Below are 23166 nucleotides of genomic sequence, written 5' to 3'. Positions count from 1 at the left end.
AGTGCTCCTGATAGGCGGCTTACTGTAAAGAAAAAAAAGAAAAAAGATGCTATGCATTATTCAGGTTTAAGGGCGCCGCCAGCCAGAGCCACTTTGCATTATTACTTAGCCCCATATGATTAGCCCCCCAAAACAAAATAGCCGATCTACAAGCTCGCTATTTTCGGCGCGCGACAAGGCGGGCGACTGGAGCGCTCGCGCTGCTGTCCCCCTCCCTCCCTCCTGCCCCGTTTCCAAGCCTCTGTCAGCGGGCTGACTGAGCACACACACACACACACACACGGAACAAGGGGGAAAGAGGAAACAAGTCCAGTCCACAACAGAGAGAGAGAGTGGAATGGAATACCGCCTGCATTATTCATCATCCACTGCGAAGAAACTTTCAAAAGAAGCCGGTGTACTACGGTAGAAGAAGCGAAAAACGCAGCGGAAGAAACACACAGCTCCTTCTTCGTTCCAACTTATCGCTGCCTAACCTTGTTTAAGTTGTTGTACTACTTTACTTTCAAACACAACGCGGACGAATGCATGCATGCATGGATGGGGGGATGGGCTTACTGTGAATACAAACTAACAGCAGGCAGGCAGCAGAGAGGAGCAGCCCAGCTAGTAGAGAGAGACGAGAAGCCGCATGAATTCCCTAATGGCTGGGTGAAGAAGACACTAAACCAACGACCACAACAGAAGTCCATTACACTGAAACCGAGGTGAGCGAGCCACCAACCAAGCCAAGGAAGGAAGGGGGTCCCCGGGGACAGGACAGGACAGACAGACAGACCCTCGCAGGAGAGGAAGGGGAAAAGAACCGTTGTTGTTACTTGTGTCGCTGCGGTGGTAAATATGGCACCGTTGTGGCAGCAGCAGGTAGAACAGGCGTTTCGGTGTAACGCACCGTTGTAGAACAAGTTTGTGTGGGATTAGCTTTCCTTTTAGCTACTGTCTAGTAGTGTAGTGTGAGCTAGGTCGCTGCTGCTGCTGCTATTCTTAGCTGCAGCTTTTCTTTCTAGCCATTAAGATCACGTCGTAGAACTTGGACCTTGACGGACACACACTGTCTTGTCGCCGGGGTTTTTTTTTTTTTATATAGGAAATGTCGCGTTATTAAATCAACTAGAAGTTAAAGTTTTAACACTGACTTAACAAAATACTGTCTTGACTGAATGACTTGACTGACTGGCTGTTAGTTGGCGCTTGTATCTCGTTCGACAGGCATGTGTGTTCATGTACGTTCGGTAGTTTCAATAGAACATGTCAATATGCTTCATTCATTTTAGTCATTCATTGGCATTTTTAACAATGCAGTAATGGTGGAACAACACAGTATTCCTGGTTAGGCTACTGGGCCGACTCGTCAAAACTGTCTCGAGGAGGTTGGTTAGCTTCTGTCCCCATTGTTGTGTACATTCATTGGACAGTCACAGTCAGGCGTTGTATGTTCTCTCTTTACGAGGTGTGGTCACTTCAGAAGTTCAGACAGGTGTGTGTTGTCATAATATCAGCTCTCTGTGTGTGTGTGTGTGTGTGTGTGTGTGTGTGTGTGTGTGTGGAGACATTGACATCATCACCAGTGAACTCATTATTGTTCAGTGCCGAAATGGTGTAACCTTTCATGAGTTGTACTGTACCTAGCTGCAATTTGCAACTCCAGATTTTTTTTTACAATAGGATGAATCTAGAGTTGCAATACCCTCCATTGACTCCCTACTCATCCAATTTGCGTTTGCGATCTGCTTGTATTAAACAATGTTAAACTCACCAACATTGCAGCTCTAGACCAAGCTTGAATTATCCTCTTTCAATCTGCCGAGCTTTTTTTTCCCATAAAAATCAACCGTAGACATGTTATGAGCTACTTTCTGTCAAGAAATTCTGTGCATGTGATTCTTTTTCTAACTGTTGCAGTTTGGAAGCACTCGTCGCGCTGCTGCCTCCTGCATCATGTGCAAATTCGAAAAACAGGTGGTACACAGGGCCGTTCAGTGACTTATGACACAAAAAGAATCACCTGCACAGAATGTCTTGACAGAAAGTAGCTCATAACATGTCTACGTTTGATTATTATGAAACAAAAGCTCGGCAGATTGAAAGAGGATAATTCAAGCTTGGCCTAGAGCTCCAATGTTGGTGAGTTTAACATTGTTTGATACAAGCAGATCGCAAATTGGACGAGTAGGGAGTCAATGGAGGGTATTGCAACTCTAGATTCATCCCATTATAAAAAAATAAGAGTTGCAAATTGCGGCTATACTGTACCAGAGTTCCTGCTGGCTTGAGGCTTCCTCCTTTTAGCCTTTCAAGTTTTTCAGTAATTCTTAAGCTGGCTATATCTGTTATGATTCTCAACCTTTTAGATTCCAAAGACACCCAGTTTGACACCCACGGACGATGTTATAAAAGCAGTATTCATTTAACTCTGGGGGTGTACAAAATGGAACCAAATGGATGGGCACTTGTTATGGGTGAAGCCTTAAGGGTCCATTTGGTTCAGTTTCTACTAGTGTACGCTTTCAGAGTCATAAGACTCCTAAAAGGGTCCATTTGGCTTTTTGAGTATCAATCATTTAGCCAGGGACCCCCTGGAAGTGGAACCTTCTCAAGGAACACAGTGGGGGTCCCTGCCTCCTGGGACACCACATTGAGAACCAGTGAGTTATAATCCTACATCCGGGCTCTACTACTGTATAAGAAAAAGCTCACAAATATATGGGCTGTCTGTTAATGGATTCATTTAGTCATTTACAGTTTTTACTCAGTTTGTCGAGTGGCTTTTGAAGCTTCTCTCACGTGCAGGGATTTGGGCTTCTGCAGCAACAATGAAGAGGATATTATGAGATTTATGTTCTCAGGTTGGCCTACGAGAGGAATGTGGGAGACTTGAGTTGCAGCAACAGTAAGACCCTCCTCAGATTTCCTTATGCTTTCAATAAAACATAAACCAATGTCATATAAATGGACAGGAAACTAAATGGGCTCACTGAGGAGAATCTTGTGTAAGAAAACAGATCTACCTAAATCCCCAATTTTGCAAAAGAAAACAAAAAACCTTTTTTATGTTCTCTGTGCACCTGCAAAAGTTATTATCACTGTTGAATATAAATGCTGCTTTCTTTCTTATTAGCCTCGTAAGTTCATGTTGTCTTACAAGCCGGCACACTAAACAAGCAGCATCTTGAACATTTGTTTTGGTTGAAAGGAGTCATTGTTTGTGCACCAAATTATCGTGCTTCAGCAGCACTGTGCCTCCTTTGTAGGACAGCGAAGGACACTCTGGTGTGCTTGTGTTGCAGAGCTGACAATACTTAACCAGTTTAAACAGATGAGTCAGATCAGTACTACTGGCAAATGATTGACTTCCTGCATCCCCACTGATGTTCTTAAGATCTGTAGCCAATAACTCTGCTGAGTACACTGAGCGCTCGCCTTGTGTGACACACGTCTTTTGCCGGGGTTTGGAGCAGGAGAGACCCCAGCAGCGTGCTATAGACTATAGAGAGCTGTCAGTCAAGGAGGAAGTGAAGTGTTCGTGCCGGGCGGCGGGCAAGCTGCCTGGAGTACTCTCTGGGGCTCGGTCCACAGACCTCTGAAGAAAGACCGGCACTGGAACACTACATGAAGCCACAGTGAAGCACATAGGATACAGCCGGAAGCCCCCCCCCCCCCCCCCCCCCCCTCCCCTCATTAGCTCACTGGAGCATCACCAAATCTTTTTTTACTCAGATTCAGAATGAGCTGGGAATGAAAATGGAAACAAGGGGAGCATGTCCGCATCCACATGTTTCCCAGTCCCACTCTTTCTTAAGGAGTGTAATTACAGTAGACCTTGGAGGAAACCTCAGACCTCCAGCAGCAGCAATAAATGCTACGCACAACCAGTGCCCACTGCACACAACATGTTAGTTTGGCACTTACCTTTTGGGTCCTAGAGTGTGCCTTCCTAGAAGTGCCATTCCACTGCTGTGCTTACAATCAAATACTGAAGCGATGGTCTTGTACATACATAAAAACATACATAAAATGATACATAAAATATTGTTTGGAAGTGTGCAGGCAGTTGCCCAAGTTCAACTGCATCACCCTGTGAACCTAGGGGTTGTTGAAATATGTATAAATGCCATCATGGGCGCGCTTGTGCAGTTGATCAGAAACAGGACTTTGAATATGCATGGGGAGGAAGTTGACACTTTAAAAGTAAGTAAGATTGTCTATATTGAAGAAATTAGGAAATTGCACAAACAAAACATGGATAATATGTATGCATATAAGACCATAGCTTCAGAATTGTGTTTTTAAGCGTCAGGATTCAGTGGAACAGCACTTCCTAGGAAACGTGTTAGTTAGTGGAAGAATATAGCCTCGCTCCAGGATACAAACGGTAAGCTAAGTGTCAAACACTGTTTTGGTCTCCAGGGCTGATGCCAGAACATAACACATGCTCGTGTTACTGTACATCCTGCCGCGTTGCATAACCTGGATCACGACAGACGAGTCGAACCCCTAAAATAAAATAAAGAATGAAATGCCGCACAACAGCACAACTAATGAGGACAAGCAGTGGCAAAGTGTGCTGTAGTAATGACCCAGTTTCTATTCAGTCTTCCTCTTCATCTTCCTGTGGGTCCTTCCAAATAATATAGGCTAGCCTAGCCTCCTTGCTGTCTTCCTCTCATCTCAAATGAGTGTGTTGTTGCACTTGGGTGATTGACGCCCGGCACTGACTGTACGCACGCATGCATGCATGCATGTGTCATGTGTGTGTCAGTGATCTGAGAACTGCTTGTCCCTCTGTTATGACTTGGATTCAGGCTCCCATGATGTATCGGGTTCCACCCAAATCCCGACGCGAGCCGGCTGGGCTGACTAGTACTGATGTCCCCACTACAGCTGTTTGTTTGACTCTCGTTCCATGTGCTCCTGTAGAGACCGCCAGACCAGCAGCTGGAATGGGTCTGCAGTAAGGGTGGTCAGTCACGTCTTCCTGACTGTTCCTGCAGTCTCTCCAGACTGCTTTTAGAGACATGAGCACTGGGATCTGCGCTACAGGGGTCTCCACCAGGCCCCAAGGAATGTGAGCCGGGCTAAAGCTTTTGAGCTATGCCACCTGTGCTACTTTACACCACTGTCTCACCACCCACTGCTCGGAGCCAAACAATTGTTGCTATTGTGAAGCGGGGACATTGAGCCGTCTCCTCTCTTCATTTAGCTATGCTTTGTCTTCCGCCTCAGCCCCTCCCTTTCACTAGTATTTGGCTGCTTCCCTTAATGCTCCATTCTCTCTTTCCTCCTTGTGTACGAGACCCAGTGGACCTAGTCGTCCCTGTGGCTGCTTCCGCATGCAGTCAGTGTACCTGCTGTCCCTGATAGCGCCAGGACGTTGCTCCTGGTTACCGGGCCGTCAGGCAGAGGTGGTGTCGTGTTACCTCACCTTGCTGTGTCACTCTGTGGCTGTATTGTTAACCCCTTACAGCAGGTATAGCAAGGGCGTGGAGAGAGAGAGACCAGACCAGGCAGTGACTGCCTGCCCGAGGTGTGGTTTCTGTTTGCTTTCAGTCCACGCTGGGTTTTCGTTTCGGCCAGGGGGGGGGAGTCGGCAGACGAGGGGGTGTTTGAAGCACTGTTTTCACACCGGACCGGACCCAGCATTCTTTTCTGGCATTCTGGCGTAACCCTCGGCTAAGTAATCATTTGTAGGCATGGTTGTTTATATTTTCAAGGCTACTACTTGTACAGTTTGTGTCAGAAACCTGGACTTTGATCTCCGCTCTTCATGTTGGAATGGGAAAGCAATTTAGCCAGCCGTGGATGATTAAACCCTAAGGTAGGAGGTCCCTAGGGCTTGGTCAGCCAAAAGAGAATATGTTGTAAATGTTTATGTATGTGATCATATAATCGAAGATTGGTTCTGTTTTATATAGACTAATTATGATAATGAAAAGGTATTACAATAGGTAATCAAGCTAATGACAGGTCTGATGATAATTCTATCATCTCCGTCGAGTGGAAAATGAAACCTCATATCTTCAAAACTGTTACTTTTCAGGATTCAAATAAAAAAATCTTATCGTACATCATCATAAAATAGACACTGCCTATTTGCTCAGACACCATGACGTGAAATTCTCTATTCATTTTCAATGTGAATTTAATGTTTAAGACTTAAGACCAAAATCTGGATCCCAGAGGAAGGGCCCTAAAAATAATATAAAAGATCTACAAGCTCAAAGCGCGTTCGCACCGCATTTTGAGCCTCTAGATCTGCTACTTTGGTACCTTTTTTTTGTGTGATGATCAAGTGGGGCGTTAATTCACAGGAAAAAAAACAAGTTATAATGGCGATAAGAGGTTCCTGCCTGACAACGAGTTAGTTGCTAGTTCCTTTCTGATACAGAATGAAGAGGGAAATCAATATATTTTATGAGTGCAACAGTAATCAATTTGATTAATTACTGTGTATATAAATAATATATAACATTGCAAATTTCAAGCTCATAACATGTCATACGATGAAGTATAACATTTGGCTTAAGAGGTTAATCAGACTAATCAATTTAGTTTATTATAAACAAAGATTTATGATCTGATGCTTCAAAAAAGTAACCTATTGAATAATCGCTAAGAAACTAATCGCAGCGCTGATTATTACATGTCCTCCATATTACTTAATAATGTGAGATTCTCGCTATTGAATGGACCCCCATGGTGTGATCCTGTCTTCTTTTGTTTGCTCACATGAGCAGCAGCTAAAGCGTACTTGCTTTTCTAGCTCAGTCTGTTGTTGGTTGTCTTGTTTTTCTAGCCGTGGCGTGCGGTGCACTTGTATGGGTCGGTTGCCTAGCTGGTTCTAGCAGCGCGGCCGGCCACAGAGCAGCACACAGCCTGGCTAATGAGTGCATTCTTAATGAGGAGGCCCAGGTGGATTCATATATCACCCCTCGGCGCCCAGGCCTGCAGCAACTGGATTTACACAGCCATGACAAATGGTCATCCATTCCAACTTGTTGGGAGGATCCCCCCACCCACCCACCGTCCGCCACACACACACACACACCACCTCAACCACGCTAAAGAGTCCATGTTGAACTTAATTAATCTGCATAATGAATTACCTGACATGAGATATTACTGGATGTGTGAGGGCAGATCTGTGATAAACCTCCCATCTGGTCCCAGGGTCATTAATCAGGGCTGAATAAAAGGAGCCGCTGAACCTTCTCTAACACTGAGCACACCACCGCCGTACAGACAGAGACCTCCATTGATGACGGCTAGGAAAGGACAAGTGAACATGGTCGTCATCATCACTCCCCCAAAATGTTTGCCTAGTGTATTCAAAATATTAATATCACTCCCGTGTGAAGCTGTGTGTCTGTGAACTGAGTGGTGCAACTCTGTGTGGGCGGGTCCCCGGAACTTCCAGACCCACAGGAACGCGCCCAGGGTGCCGGCCCGGTTCCGGCGAGCCGCCCCACGTCCGAAACGGTCGAGAAATGACAGTTACTTTGTGGGGGAATTAGCAGACAACAATCTCTCTCTCTCTCTCTCTCTCTCTCTCTCATGCACGCTCCACATTGTAATTTAGGCAACAGTGCAACTCTATCTCTCTCTGTTTCTAGCACAACGGCACCACTTCTGCCCCTATTGGTACCATAAACATAGGGACGGACATAGGGATGGACATGGGGACATTGCTGTTCCTTGGAGTGGCTGCACCACTCAAAAACACCAGCAGCGAGCGCGTGTGTGCGCACGCGCTTAGTGCATGGCGCTGTGTGCTGATCCAGATGTGTGTGCTTTGTGTCTGTGCAGAGTACAGCCGCTTTGAGTCCAAGATCCACGACCTGAGGGAGCAGATGATGAACAGCAGCATGAGCTCGGGATCGGGCTCCCTGCGCACCAGCGAGAAACGCTCCCTCTATGTCAGGTACAGTTCAACAAAACACGTACACACACACCTCATCAAGGGCTGAGCTCCACTAACTGTCCGCCCTCTCATAACAAATAGTTAGCCTAGGAATCAGACCATTATGATGGCTCATTTCTAAATTTGATCTGCCCCCCCCCCCCTCCCTGTTCAGTTAGATTTCCAACTGACCTGGAGTCCAATGGTAATACTTTGTCGTGACAGATTTTTGGGTGTATTTATAATTATTAAAAAAAAAGAAAATCAAGGGGTGAGGTACAAAGGGTCGCCAAAGTATTTTGGTCAAAAAGGGTCAGGAGGAAATGAGTTGGGAGCATGTTTGACACTTGGAGGGGTTATTTTGCGTCAATGAGTTGACTTAGAGAGTGGACCCTGGGTTAGGTTCTTTTTTTTCTCTGTAACCGTTTGTTGCAAAAACAAAATGTCAAAATTTCGACTTTTCTAGACTTATGGCGCCCCTACCATTGCCTTGGTAGGGGCTGGTAAGTGGTAACTACAGCAATATGTCATATGTCCGGGTACAAACACATATTACGCATCTCATATCATTATCTCTATAGTGTTGTTTTTGAGGGTTGGGTTGTTTCCCAACGTTTCACAAGTCACATATTGGGGAAATGGTCAGAGATCATTTTCATTCTTGGGATTTGTTTTGCTAATCCCCGCGAACCCCACTCGTGACGTCATGTGGGAGTAAAGTCTATGGACTTTTAATGTTTGCGTTAAGCTTTAATGTTTGCTTTAAGCAGTAACGTCATGTGGTGGCCACAGTGGGTGCCCCTCACTTCACATGAGTGTGATTTCTACTCACACTCCACTCCAGTGGACACCTCTTTGGGTTTGGGGGAATCCCAAAAAATCCTCCACCCAGGTCAAGGTTTTGACCTTCGAGTACAGGCTTTAGTTTAGACCAGAGTATAGAGTAGGAGAGTAGCGACACACTTTGATCTCGCCGCCAAGCGGGTGCCTATGGGCTATAGTTCCACACATTGCTCCTATGGCTGGAACTATCCCATTGAGATAGAATGAGCACTTCCGCATTCCATTGTTACAATGGGAGTCAACGCTATAGTGTCGCCACTCTTACTATTCCACTCGGGTTTAGACATACTATTGGTCTGACTGTCATTAGACCGACAACCTATACCTCAAACCCTAACCTAACCCTAACGGACAAGCACGGGAGCAGCGCATGTTCGACCGTTGTTTCCGCATGTCGGCCCGTTGGTGTGTCGGCTCTGCGTGTGCATCCCTTTCCCGTGTCCACTGGATCGTAGTATGCATGGCTTGTAGTAGAGATGCTCCCATCAGGTTTTTTGGGACCGATACCGATCGCCGATGTTTTTTCTCATGATCGGCCGATACCGATAGGTCCGATACCGATCTTGTGAAATGATGCACATTTTAATATTTATGTCAAAACCTACGTCAAAACTGGTCCTGTGTGTGTACTGTGTAGGCCTGTCACAAAAATGTAAAATGATATTATACTCTCTATCTGATTGACATTTATACCACTTAAATGGTGTAAAAGATCAGTTTCTCCAGATTGGGTAAATTGCCGATCATAGATAGGTTGAATGCCGATTACCGATCAGAGTGAATATGGGTCGATATGCCCGATCGCTGGCCGATTATCGGAGCATCTGTAGCTTGTAGATAATGGGCTGGTAGGCCAGAGGACGGCTCTAACCAACTTACTATCAGAACTAGGATCTGTAGATAATGGGATGGTAGGCCAGAGGACGGCTCTATAATGGGCTGGTAGGCCAGAGGACGGCTCTAACCAACTTACTATCAGAACTAGGATCTGTAGATAATGGGCTGGTAGGCCAGAGGACGGCTCTAACCAACTTACTATCAGAACTAGGATCTGTAGATAATGGGATGGTAGGCCAGAGGACGGCTCTAACCAACTTACTATCAGAACTAGGATCTGTAGATAATGGGATGGTAGGCCAGAGGACGGCTCTAACCAACTGGTAGGCCAGAGGACGGCTCTAACCAACTGGTAGGCCAGAGGACGGCTCTAACCAACTTACTATCAGAACTGGGCTGGTAGGCCAGAGGACGGCTCTAACCAACTTACTATCAGAACTGGGCTGGTAGGCCAGAGGACGGCTCTAACCAACTTACTATCAGAACTGGGCTGGTAGGCCAGAGGACGGCTCTAACCAACTTACTATCAGAACTGGGCTGGTAGGCCAGAGGACGGCTCTAACCAACTTACTATCACAACTAGGATCTAAAGAAGAGATGGTTCTGGTGGAGTGGGTAGCGAGTAACGAGGAGAGGAGGGCAGAGATATTAGTTTGCCATTTCCTTTGCATCTCTGTTCTCCATCATATGCCTGCTGTCTGAGCTCACACACACGTAGCTCTGCATTCCAAATGAACAGTTACAGTACATATGGATGTTTATTTGGCTTGTGATTAAAGATATCAAATAATGTTAAACGTGACGTGATGCGCCGGTTACACCAAGCACAGCCACCTGACTTTTAAAAAGGGAGCTGTTGTTTTGAATAGAGGGAGACAATCGATCATTTGAATCTTTCACCTTTTGCACCTGTGCATGTTAGAACCGTTAATATTCCCAGTACAAGTGGTTGTTTTTCTTAGACACTTGAAGATCATCCACGCTGGAATTGATTTCACTGAGCTCTGTGCTGTGATGTAACTCCCCCTTATTACATCACAAGTTCACAACGACTGAGGCCTATATTTAATATTTACTTCAGTAAATGGTCTTAATGTTTTAGAATCTGACCGTCTCGCAAGCCACAGGTCCAACTCGATCTCAAAACGCATGCAATCCCTCCCTCCCATAACTGCAATTACTGTAATTCCTCTAACCTTGTGCATGCATTGTAAATCTTTACCATATATGAGACCACCAGCCCCCCCCCCCCCCCCCCCCCTACTCCCACCGCCCCCTAGTGATCAGAGGGTGCATTATTGATTTTTAATGGTGATGAATCATGATATGAAAATAGCAATGATCTCCCAAAGCCTATTTATAAGTCTGTCCAATGAATTGTGTCCAGAGGCATTTTGGTCTGTGCCCTTTGGAAATCGAAAATGAACTCGCAGCGGTTCCAGGCTACTTCTAGGCATTTGCGTATTGGTCTCATAAATGCCCTGGCTTGGATAAAGACCCATGTGCTTGTCATTCTGTGTAAAAAGAAAGAAAAATGTTGTGTGTATGTATGTATGTATGTATATATGTATATATGTATATATGTATATATATATATCTGTTACTTGATGCAGTGTTGATTTCGTCGACTAAAACTAAGACGAAAAATGTTCGTCGACTACCTTTTTTCACTGACGAAAACTAAATGGAAACTAAATGAAAACTAAGCTATGATGACTAAAACTAAGACTAAATATATTGACAATTTCGTCAACAAATAAAAAACTAAAATGTTAGGAAGGGACTAGTGGACAAGTCATTTTTATACTCTGTTGCATGCTGAAAATAGCTGACGCGTTGTGAGCTTGTAGATCGGCTATTTTCAGCAAGTGTAAAGTCAGCCATTACGACGACATCAAGGCCCGCCAAAACACATTTTAGTCAAATCACCTGTAGATTTAGTAGACTAAAATCTTATGACATTTAGTCGACTAAAACTAGACTAACGCTATAATACATTCTAGGTGACTAAAATGTGACTAAAACTAAGTGAAAACCATTCAAGAGACTAAAATGATTACTAAAATCGAAATTTGCTGCCAAAAGCAACAGTGGATGCAAGGCCGATAACTCTACTGGTTGTGTGCCCTAGTTTACAGGGGGAAACCGGGCCATTTAGCCGGTTGACACTTGCGTCACCGTCAAAGAGGTGGATGAGCCAGTATTTCCTGTCCCATCCATTGGATTGTTGTTTTGATGACAGACACTCTGAGAGCCCACTTTATATAACGCACGACCTTTGGCTCCGGCGCGTGTTTGTTATCTCACTTTGGGCTGCTCGCCAGACCGAATGGAAGCTGATTTACAACAGGTGGCTCCCCACAGTGCTCCGATGAAATCAGTCATGAAAGGACCTCGGAGGGTCAAGGTGAAAGAGATTAAATACATTGTGATGTAACTTCACAGACCCCAAGTGCTTCACTGCATTTCCAGCTAACGGATGTACTTGTACTTCACTTCCTCGCAGGGTTTCGATTCGAACCCCCTATATGCGAGTGCTGACATTTCTGTTGGGCTATAAAGAAATTGCCGTTTTTGGGGGGGCGGAGGATGAATCGCACTTTAGCTTGGTGCGATACCTCCTGTCAAACCAGTGAACGGCATGAATGTATATATCGTAAGCATTATATCGTCCAAAACGGTTACTTTTCAGGATTCAAATTCAAAAGTAGCAGATCTACAAGGCAAGCTCGCAGCACGTCACTTTGCGCTTGCAGATCTTGCTACTTTTGATGCTTTTGTGTGATGCTGTGTAGAGTATGATCAAGTAGGTAGGGCATTCATTTACCCCAACCAAAAAACACAAAAAGTTCAAATATGGACTGGAGAGAGGGGAGGTTTCTGCCCGACAGCAACGATATAAGAGTGCATATAGTCTTATTTCCTATAGGCTGAGGGGAGTGGCCTTCTTATGGTCTAGCTGCTGTGAGTGAGACTTGCGCTGCCTAGCCTGCTCCTGTGGGTGACTAAGCCCACAGTTATGTAGGAAAAAAGTGGTCTAGTTAGCTGGCGGCTGCCATGTCCTCCTCCCTGGCCCATCCTCAGGAATGCGGAGGCGCTAAGCCTCTCTAAGGTGTGTGCACAGAGAACACACGTGCACGCATGTAACCCATGCTTATTCTCCCACACTGTGTAGCTCAGAAGCTCTGTTTTGTGGCACTCGCAGCGTTATGCCTCGCTCTGATTTTCACTCAGGCTGCCACTGTTACAAAATGCACTGAATTCTTTCTGCAAGACACTTTGGATGAACGCTTCCACCAAAATTGCATCTAATGTTATATTCAGCAGCACAGCGAGCTCACTCAGCCGCTGTTTGAAGTCTTTGTGTGTAGCTAGCCATTGGAGAAAATGCACTTTGCCCACCTCTAGCGGTCAAGGTTGGCTGTGGCTCAGGAGGTAGAGCAGGTCGAACAATGATCCCTGGGTCGGCGGTTCGAATCCCGGCTCCCCCTGTCCACATGTCGAAGTGTCCTTGGGCAAGACACTGACTGAACCCTACATTGCCTCCAATGAGTCGGTCGGTGTGAGCTCGCCACCATCGGTGTGTGCATGTGGGAAGTGAGGACGCTGGCGTCGACTGTTCACCACTTCACCTCCCATGAGGTGAGGTATGAATGAATGAACCATTAAAGCGCTTTGAGCACCTGGAAAAGCACTATAAAAAAATGCAATTCATTGCCCCCCCCCCCCCCCCCCTTAAGACATTTCCACTGGATCGTAGTATGCATGCATGGCCTGTAGATATGGTCAGAGGACGGCGGAACCTGTAAAGCAGGTATTAAATACAAGTGTAAATGGCTGTGGGATTTCCTGTCTGACAAGGTGGTGGCACATGCAGTCACACACACTACCCGTGTTTATGTTACCACAAAGAACGCACTGTGTCTACTAGTAACAGCATTTTGAAATGTCACATAGGACGCCTGCTGTCACACGCACGTGTTTGTTTGCAGCATGCCATCTGACCCCGAGACCTGAGACGGGGCGATATTGATAACCTCGTGGTACTTCTTGTCTGTCTCGCGTCTCGCAGGGCTTTGTTCGACTACGACCGGACCCGAGACAGCTGCCTGCCCAGCCAAGGCCTGAGCTTCTCCTACGGCGACATCCTACACGTCATAAACGCCTCGGACGACGAGTGGTGGCAGGCGAGGCTGGTCACGCCTCACGGCGAGAGCGAGCAGATCGGGGTCATTCCAAGCAAGAAACGGTACGACCTGATCCTGGACTCTCTCTCTCATGTATCAAAACGCCATGGGGCTGGGGGGGGGGGGGGGGGGGGGTTATGCTAATGCTATTCCTGACTGTCACAGTGTGCACACCAGTGTTGTCATGCCTGCTTGTCATAAGCGACTTTGGGCTTGTTTTACTGTAAAATCGCTTGCAACTGGTAGTTGTGGGGGGGGGGGGGGGGGGGGGGGGGGTGTGTAACACACTAGGAACACATTTCCTAGTGTTGTTTAAATCAGTGGTTCTCTTCAAACATTTTCATGTCATGGACCCCCAAATTTATATGCATTCCCCCATCTGGAAATTGTTTGTGCAAGGGATGCCCATACAATATTTAATGTGTATTTAAAATGTTCCTAAAACATTTTCCACTTTTCCCCCCCAAAGATTATTTTGAATATAGCAGATCTACAAGCTCACAATGCTTATTACAGATTTTCAAATAGCTGATTTTTTAAAGTGTTTAAATTGTCCGCCAAGTCACTTCTTCTTTTGGGCTTGTTTTCCTAAACCAGGTTTTGCTTTATTTCTCTCGCAAAATCCGGCAACACTGGTGCACTGCACACACAATCCCACGTCATTGTGTTTGGCCCAGAGCGACAACAAAAGTCTGACCATGTCTCTCCCATTTTCAATGCAGAGTGGAGAAAAAAGAGCGGGCCAGGTTAAAAACGGTCAAATTCCACGCCAGGACGGGCATGATTGAATCAAACAGGGTAAGTGTAAAGGGGGGGTGGGGGCTAGCAGCCATGAGTCCTTGCCCCCTTCCCTCGGTACCACATACAGGCCTCTTGTTAAGAGCTGCTGCCGCCTCTGGGCTCCCAGGGAGATGGCCTATTTCCCCCCCAGTGTGGGAACAGGACAGGACAGCAGTGCCTGCTCACTGAAGGAAGCCCAGAAAAGGGCTCAAATTACTGAGATCTTAGCTTTTACTCTCACACAACGCCAGAGAAGACAAGAGATCTCCATACATGCCACACACAGCTCATCATGTGCTCGGTGGTGGCTTTCAAAATGTCATTGTTGGGGAAAACCCTGGCACGTATTGTAAATTTTGATTTTAAAATATAGGATGGCTATTGGCTATGTTTGTATTATCCAATAATCCAAGATGAGATCTATTTTATTTTATTTTATTTTAAGTATAAATATGATGCATGTTCCCTGCCTGAATCTGTCATTCATTTTCACCCCAATTATTTACTCGTCATATTCATTATTTGACCGTCGCGTATCAGACTTTTATTTTATTTTTTATTTTTTTGCATTCATGCATGTGTTTAGCGTCCTCATTGAAAACCCATTCTGTTGTTGTTGTGTTTTTTTCTTCATCATCATCACCACCACCACCCTTGCACCCTCCTCCTCCATCCATGCATCTCCTCCAAGCAGCCGGTCAAAGTAAAGCGCAAAAAAAGCTTCAACCTCTCACGCAAGTTCCCGTTTTACAAGAGCAAGGAGAACATTGTGCAGGAGTTGGTGGAATCCGAACGTGAGTACCACCAGCTGTGTGACCGAGGGGGGTTGCTGCTGTCGCCCTCCCCTCCCTCCTTCCTTCCTCCCCCCCCCCTTTCACGCTTCTCAACCTCGTCTCCCCACTGCTCATCTCTCCGCTCGCCTCCAGGGGGGTGGACAGTGTGCTGTGCTGAAGGACAACCACTGTCGCTCCCCTTCTCATGCTCCCAGAGAAGGACCCCCACAACCCCAGCCCTGGGGGTTGAGTCACAGGGACTCTCTCTGGTGTCTGTCCCTTTTTGTCTTGTCTCTTTGTATTTGGGCTCCAGAGGAGTCTAGTGTGTTGCTGCTGGCAGGTGTGTGTGTGAGTGTGTGTTTTGTTCTTGTCTTGGCATCTAACACCGGGCTTTCCATAACACCGTGCCACTGCTGCTACTGCCGCCTATGTTACTGCCCCCTGCTCAATCCCCAGTCAATCCTTCCAGTCAGTCCCCTGACCCACCGCAAAAGAATCTGCTTAATTGGACTGAAAGTTTTGAACACTAACGGGTCACAATCCCATTTTAATGGGATTGTGGGCCTGCGTAAATGAAAGGCCTTGGCTTACTATGAATAAAAGGGGGGGCTCCGGCTTAATGAGCACAGTGCAGAGCCATGTGTTGGTGGGCAAGGCGAGCACACAATCCACGCACATACCACTTCTCTCTCTCTCTCTCGCGCTCGCTCGCTCTCTGTCTTTGCTCTCTCCCAGCTCTCACTAACCACCTATTCTTCTTCCTGTCTGCCTCTCTTCTCTTGGTTTCTGCTCTCACCTGTCGGGACCCCCTAGGACTTCCCAGGGTTAAGCGATGACTTTTATGGATCAAAGAGTTTGAGTAAGTGTGTGGTTGTACTGTGTCAAGCAGCCTGTCCCCTGAGCTCAGAGCCAAAATGCTTCGTCACTGCAGACCCAGCTGGCAATGGCTGAAACCACACACATTCAGACGCATACACAGTGCACACACACAAGACATGCACCCACCAACTTGCGTTCAGTTCACAAACAAGCGATGGATATACTGTACATAAACACATATCCCAAAGGGTGAGAGCAGGCTTTAGGCTTTGTCTGAACATCCTCACAAGCAAAGGGGGGGTCGCAGTAAAGCAGGGCATTTTTGTATAAACATCGGGGTGCTCCTATGCCTAGTTTGAGACGCTTTCCCCTCCAGTTTTCCCCTGGTCTGCCTGCACTCCCTCCAATGTAGCCATGCTTTCTCTGCCCTGTTCCTGACACGAGATCTGCAGCTATACAGACCATTAGACCCAGAACTAGCAGAAGGAAACGCTGGCGAGGGAACGGCCTGCTCATTTGGGACACAGTGTCACAGGAAGTGCTTAATCTCTGATTGCTTTTCACCCTTAAAACCACTTCCCCAATGTAGGCAGAATTAAAAGCCGCAGCACCAAGCAAGACTTCTGCTTTCCTTGCTTTTTTCTTTCTTTCCTCCTTTTACTAGCATAGGCCTAGTTGATTAACCCCTTTAGGCCTGACGTCGAAATTAAAAAAACGTTGGCTCTGAAAGAATATATATTCAAAGATTTGTGCCGCATTTTTACGATTTTTCAAAAATAGCAGACCTACAAGCTCGTAGCGCGCCACTTGGTGGCGCGCTATGAGCTTGTAGATCTGCTATTTTTCAATAGCTAAAGTATAACATAATGCTTAGTTAAAACACCAAAAGGGGTTCCCGCCCAGAACGGTCTAAAGGACAGGGACTTAATGTGTGGGACATATTCTCACTCATCTCAGGAGAACACCTCAAAGCTCTGAGATGAGTGAGAATATGTTTCACCTGCATGAAAAACTGAGCACATTTCCATTGGTGGCATTTATCTTCTTGAAGAGATCTGCAGCCCTAAACATTTTGTCTTATCCTTCCCAGAATGCTTGACATCCAACACGAGCGACAGTGAAAGCAGCTCAAGTGAGACCCTTTTTACCTAGTCTTATGCCATTCATATCGTCATTTTAGATCATATAGGGCCTCATTTGTTTCATATGTCTAATGCATGTAGACTTAAATAACGTGTTTCCAGGTACTGCACCAATCAGTGGGTGCCTTATGTTGGATGGCTTGTTGTTGCCTTAGATAAATGTTATATTATTATTATCTGTAAGTCGTATGTATGTCTCTAAGACTAAGAGGATTGTGTTCGTATTTGGTTTATGTCGAAGTGTATGACAGTGTATATTACATAACATTTGATCTTTATCATGTTATTGCACCGCCATTGTTGTTTTGTTGTGCTTAGTTAAATGACCTTATGTCACCTTAAAGGGCCACTTCACACCTTTTGCAACCAGAGCTTATTTTAATGTTTAGGACACAAAAAAACTGTTTCCTGGGGTTTTTTATCTGTGAAATATTTGTTTTAAATATTTTAGTCATGACGCCATGTTCATGACCAAAAACCTGTCATGAAAATGTGGTCTCACTTCCATCCTGGACTACTAAGTCACACCTCCATGCAGCCCTCCCCCCTCTCCACAAGGAGGGGACGTGCACTAAAGCATTATGGGCATTGTAGGAATTCAGCAATCCAGCAATCTGGCCATGGGGTGCAAATTTGTAATTGTGCAACTGTTATCTACTACAAATACTATTAATATTAAAGGACCACTTCACCACTTTTCAACCTATCTTCATATAATAGGTCCTCACTAATAATCATGATAAAATGGCACGATTTTTTTCTACTCAGTCTGTCTCATAGGAGGGCTGTGGGCAGTTCAGAAACCTGTCCACCAGTGACATCATCATCAGACAAGATTTATTTTACAAAAATGTTTAGATTTTCATTATCGTGAGAACGATGGCTTCCATTTTCGCATTGCAACTTTTCAGGACTAGAAAGCCTGCAGTTTCTATTAGCTTGTATTCCCCATCGATGATGTCACTGGTGGACGGGTTTCTGAACTGCCCACAGCCCTCCTATGAGACACAGACCAAGTAGAAAAAAATTGCACAATTTCTCATGATTATTAGTGAGGACCTATTATATGAAGATAGGTTGAAAAGTGGTGAAGTGGTCCTTTAACATTGAGTGAATGCAGTCTCTTCCAGCAGTGAAATGTCCTTTTTAAGAGAGGTCAACCTAAATGACAACAGCAACAAAGAATCACGTTGGGATTGACGCCAGAAGCGTAGATTAACGTTTGTCTGGCAGCCCGCCAACAGCGTAGCCTACGTTTTCTAGGCTTTATATTCTGTAATCCATGTTTTGATCAAATCTAGCTGTCTCTCGTTAGCAGTGGCCATTTTGAAGATCTCTGGGAATCAATGTTAATTTAACCCATTTTGACCTGAGATCAGATTCTAAAAATGTCTTCTACATCCTGACAGTTTTCTGAAAAAGCTATGTTTCTATGTCAGTCGTTCTTTGATTTTTCTAAAATAGCAGACCTACAAGCTTGTAGATCTGCTATTTTTCAATAGCTAAAGCATAACATAATGCTAACACCAAAAGGGGTTCCCGCCCAAAATGGGTTAACTCTGAGAGTGTACAAATGGACCCGTCAGGGTTCCATTTGATTCCATTTGTACACTCTAAGAGTTACAGACCCATAAGGGTCCATTTGGTTCCAAACTATTATTTAGCTAGGGACCCCCTGGAACCCCTGGGGGTACCCTGACCCCACTTTTGGGGTCACGGCTCTCACTTTTAGAAACCCTGATCTGATTTCTATAAGTGAGACGTATTCACTGACGATTTTGTTTTTGCATTACAGAGGGCCAGGAGGACACAATTCTCTCTTATGAGCCAGTCATTCGACAGGAAAGTAAGTGAAACCTTCCACCACCAGTGTTAATTTTGACAGCAAACCGATTTAGTTTTAGTCATAGTCTTTCGATTGTTTGGCAGGCCGTGATGGGTGTCGTAATGCCCTGATTCATACTTTGCCTCGTGCCAAAAATAGCCCGAGCTACAATCGGCTATTTTCAGAGCACTACAACAACCCTCCTGCACCCAACCATGCATAACATGACTTGTCTTGTCTCCACTAGTCCTGCGCTAATATTTTAGTCTGGTGTTTAGTCGTTAGTCAAAATTGTCAGTATATTTACTCATAGTGTTAGTCATCGTAGCTTAGTCTTTATTTAGTTTGAGTCAACATACGTGCAGTGCGGAGCGCGGGGAAAAGCCACTCCTCGCTCCAGGAGGGCTGTTGTGGCACTCGCTCGTCATCGTGTCATGTTGCCGCGGGTCGGAAACACGCCTCAAACATGCCACACGTGTCTCTGTGTCTGTCCGTGCAAACCAGGCATGCTCAAATATGTGGTGCGCACCATGGCGGCTTGTTAACGGGAGGATGGTCATCGCTCCGAAGCCGCGCTGACCCATTAAAATCAGCCCGTGCCGCTCCCACTCCACTCCGCTCGTATCCTCTGGTTTTAGTTATTAAGTGTAAAAGCCACGTAGTTGACGGACCTTTTTTGAGGGGCGCTGCCAAGCATAAGAGTTTGTGTAAACGCAAACATTGAAGACAAAAGTGAGGACGGAAATGTGAGGACGGAAATTGCGGTTTGCCAGAATGAGATGATGTAAGATGATAAGAGCGCCCCCTTGTCATAGGTTTAGTCCGCTGTCGCTGGTTTGAGCAAACGGACGGTTCATTGTGTGTTCTAACATTGTTGCTTTTGCTCTCTCTCACCCCTCCCACTATCTAACTTGCAGTCCACTACACGAGGCCCGTCATCATCCTCGGCCCGATGAAGGACCGAATAAACGACGACCTCATCTCGGAGTTCCCCCACAAGTTTGGCTCCTGCGTCCCTCGTGAGTTCATGACGCTTTTTTATCACAATTTAAACATCACGATAAATGTCACAGGTGGGGTGGGAGGGGCTGGGGGCCGTCTGGACGGAAGGCGGCTGTGGAACTTGAAGGACAACGGGACGTATAAACACTTCCAGTTTGCTAATTCAACTACTACTACTACTTTGGTGTTGAAACTTTGAATTTCTCTAACTATAAACTTTCACGACAGCAGACAGCCCAAGTACAAATATCATTTATGAAAAGGCTACTACAGTGAAGTCGGATCACGGAAGTCGTTGTAGTGGGGATTATCTGCCCTGGTGGAGACCTGCGCCACTATCTAGTTATTTTAATTTAAAAGTTGTGTGTAATATGTATTCATTTCGTTATGAAGTTACTATGTGACTGTGTCTGGAGGTGGAGGGCGGAGTGCAGCGCACTGCACTGGCCGTTTGGAGCTGTTGCTCTGGTGGTGGTGGTTGTTGTTGCTACTTGCTAACTTGTTGCTATCGATGGCTGTGCTCTGGTTTGCACACCATGCATGCAAACATGTTTTATAAGATCAGCGCACGATAGCTCGTTTTGGACACGTCTGGGTTTCATGTTGCACTGCTGTCTCGTTAACCCAGCTGGTTGCGGTGAAATGGTGAATAATAAAAGCTAATGTCGTCCTGACCTAATCAATCAACGTCAACGCGGTAAACGCTCCATATAACGTAAATGTTAATGTTCACTGCATACACGTAAGATACAGGCAAGTTACATGATGACCACGCAATGTTACAGTCCACTGTACAGGCGAAATGCTTAGTATTGTAGCCGTCGTTGCGTGGTGTGTCCAAAATAACTAAGCTGTCGACACGCCATGAGCGGTGCATTGGTGGTTTGTATGTCTTATTATTTTGGACACAGTCACAGTGTATGGGGTTGAGAGGCAATGATTGATGTAAACTACTAATAGGCTATAGCCAAGTTGTCAGTTTATAATAATATTGATAATAATTGTAGCTCTGTTCGGGGCGGTTGCACTTTGCGAACGGGGACTGGACATAACTGCATCACTTCAGAGGAATTAAATGGAGCTGCTACTTGTTTACTCACCCCTGGAATCTATTAGAATGGTGGAAATGGAAGATTAATAGCTAACGTGTTGAATGTGAGTTGCATGAAATCCATTATTTCAGCGACTAAGTCCGTTCTCTCTCTCTCACTCGGTATAACAATTCGCCACGGCGCCGCGGCCAATGGCCATATAGTGGCTTTTCTTTCCTCTAGCTCTCTCTCTCTCTCTCTCTTTGATGAGAACTCTTAATCTGTGTTTACAAAGTTGTGTGAGTTCATGTAAGAATGTTGCGTGTGTATGTGTGCCACTTTGTTCGTCTTTGTATATGCCTTTGTATATGTGCATAATCAAGTGTGTTGTGTGCTCTAGTAAATGTGATTGAATATCAGTCTCTATTAGTATGCATAATCTGTCTTATTTGTCTCTCTGCAGACACGACTCGTCCGAGGCGAGAGAATGAAATGGACGGCCAGGACTACCACTTTGTCGCATCGCGAGAGCAGATGGAGAAAGATATTCAAGACAACAAGTTCATCGAGGCGGGCCAGTTCAACGAAAACCTCTACGGGACGAGCATCCTGTCCGTCAGAGCAGTGGCTGAGAGGGTAACTTGCCATTCATAATTTCTACATTCTCCCCCCAAGATCGGCTTACTATATTGGGTTTGTGCGTGTATTTGGGGGAGGGGACCATCTGTAATGAACGCAACGTGCTTTCTGTGAGATCCGATAATGTCGGATCAGTGTGCAGTGCTGATGATTGTTCATTGTTGAGTCCCTTACAAATGTATAACATATATCCAATCTTTTTGGTTTTTCAGCAGGGAAAACACTGCATTCTGGATGTGTCTGGGAATGCTATAAAACGACTGCAACAAGCACAACTATATTCAATTGCCATCTTCATCAAACCAAAATCCATTGAAGCCCTAATGTGAGTCTCTCAATGTATCATAACAGATGATTTGTTTTTTGACATGTCCGAATTCTCAACAATATTTTACAATTGTCTGCAATAGTAGCCGTGCCTTCTCGTGTCTTTCAGGGAAATGAATAAGAGGCAGACATATGAGCAGGCCAATAAAGTCTTTGACAAGGCAATTAAGCTGGAACAAGAATTTGGAGAGTATTTCACAGGTAAGGGTTTGATTTATTGAATACTTTATTAGACGGAAAAACAAAAGGGTCCTGCCCATTGTGGCCCTATGTATTAGTTCATCAACACATAAAACACTATTATAGGTTGGCTAGGTTCCACTGTATTTGGCTTCAGTCCAAGTAACTCAGTCACCACGACCTCTGTCAGTTGGATTCCATAGATGTCTTCTATTAGCCGGGGAGCCACAGGCCCAACATTGAACAGGACCTGTGATGTCATGTCGTACTTTTTATTTGTGTTTTTTTTCTTCTACTCACTTGGTTCACATTAAGGTCCACAGAATGAGAGGCCTGCTCTGCCGGAAACATCGCGAAAAATAGTTATGGCCATTTTTGTATACCACACCAGGCATAGACAACCAATATAAGGCAACATTTCCCAAATTTCATCATGCTTTAAGTAGCATGTGACAATTGTGACATGTCAAACTAGGGGGTTTTCATGATTCTGAATCCATTCCAAGCATTCGTTTTGCACGAAAAACTCTCCTGGGCCTAAAAACAGCCATAGCCGTCATCACAAATGTGATGAGGTCAGCACATTTTGTGCTATGGCCGAATTTAGGCCAAGGAGTGTTTTTCATGCAAAACTAAAGGTGGCCTTACACTAGCCGATAATCGGGCATTTTTTGACGCTCGGGGGGTGCCCGACTCAATCGATCTGCTCGGGGCTGCTCAAAGCGCGATCGGGATCGGCCCGATCAACATCAAGAATGTTTGATATTTGCTCTGCCCCGCTCCGATTATCCTGTAGTGTGTGGTGCTATCAGATTTCATATTGAACAAAATCGGCTAGTGTAAGGCCACCTTTATGCTTGGAATGGATTCAGAATCATGAAAAC

At 45.4% G+C, this 23166-nt stretch overlaps 1 protein-coding gene across 5 annotated transcripts in view; it reads left to right on the top strand.

Annotated features, from left to right (window-relative positions):
* The window catches only part of dlg3 (discs, large homolog 3), a 172751-nt gene that overhangs the window by 142246 nt on the left and 7339 nt on the right, over positions 1-23166 (top strand). For 2 of the 5 annotated variants that reach the window (XM_079524357.1, XM_079524361.1), the window contains 10 exons: positions 7804-7918; positions 13650-13826; positions 14487-14562; positions 15239-15338; positions 17227-17268; positions 19074-19124; positions 20021-20122; positions 21600-21772; positions 21988-22100; positions 22212-22303. In XM_079524357.1, the coding sequence (XP_079380483.1) occupies positions 7804-7918; positions 13650-13826; positions 14487-14562; positions 15239-15338; positions 17227-17268; positions 19074-19124; positions 20021-20122; positions 21600-21772; positions 21988-22100; positions 22212-22303 (1041 nt within the window). Of the gene's footprint in view, positions 1-13; positions 708-815; positions 835-5574; positions 5816-7803; positions 7919-13649; positions 13827-14486; positions 14563-15238; positions 15339-17226; positions 17269-19073; positions 19125-20020; positions 20123-21599; positions 21773-21987; positions 22101-22211; positions 22304-23166 lie in introns of those variants that run through there. The other 3 variants (XM_079524358.1, XM_079524360.1, XM_079524359.1) reach the window with 3 other exon arrangements.

This window comes from Electrona antarctica (assembly GCF_951216825.1).
Source record: "Electrona antarctica genome assembly, chromosome: 1".
Lineage (NCBI taxonomy): Eukaryota > Metazoa > Chordata > Actinopteri > Myctophiformes > Myctophidae > Electrona > Electrona antarctica.
This window is presented reverse-complemented; position numbering and strand designations above follow the sequence as displayed.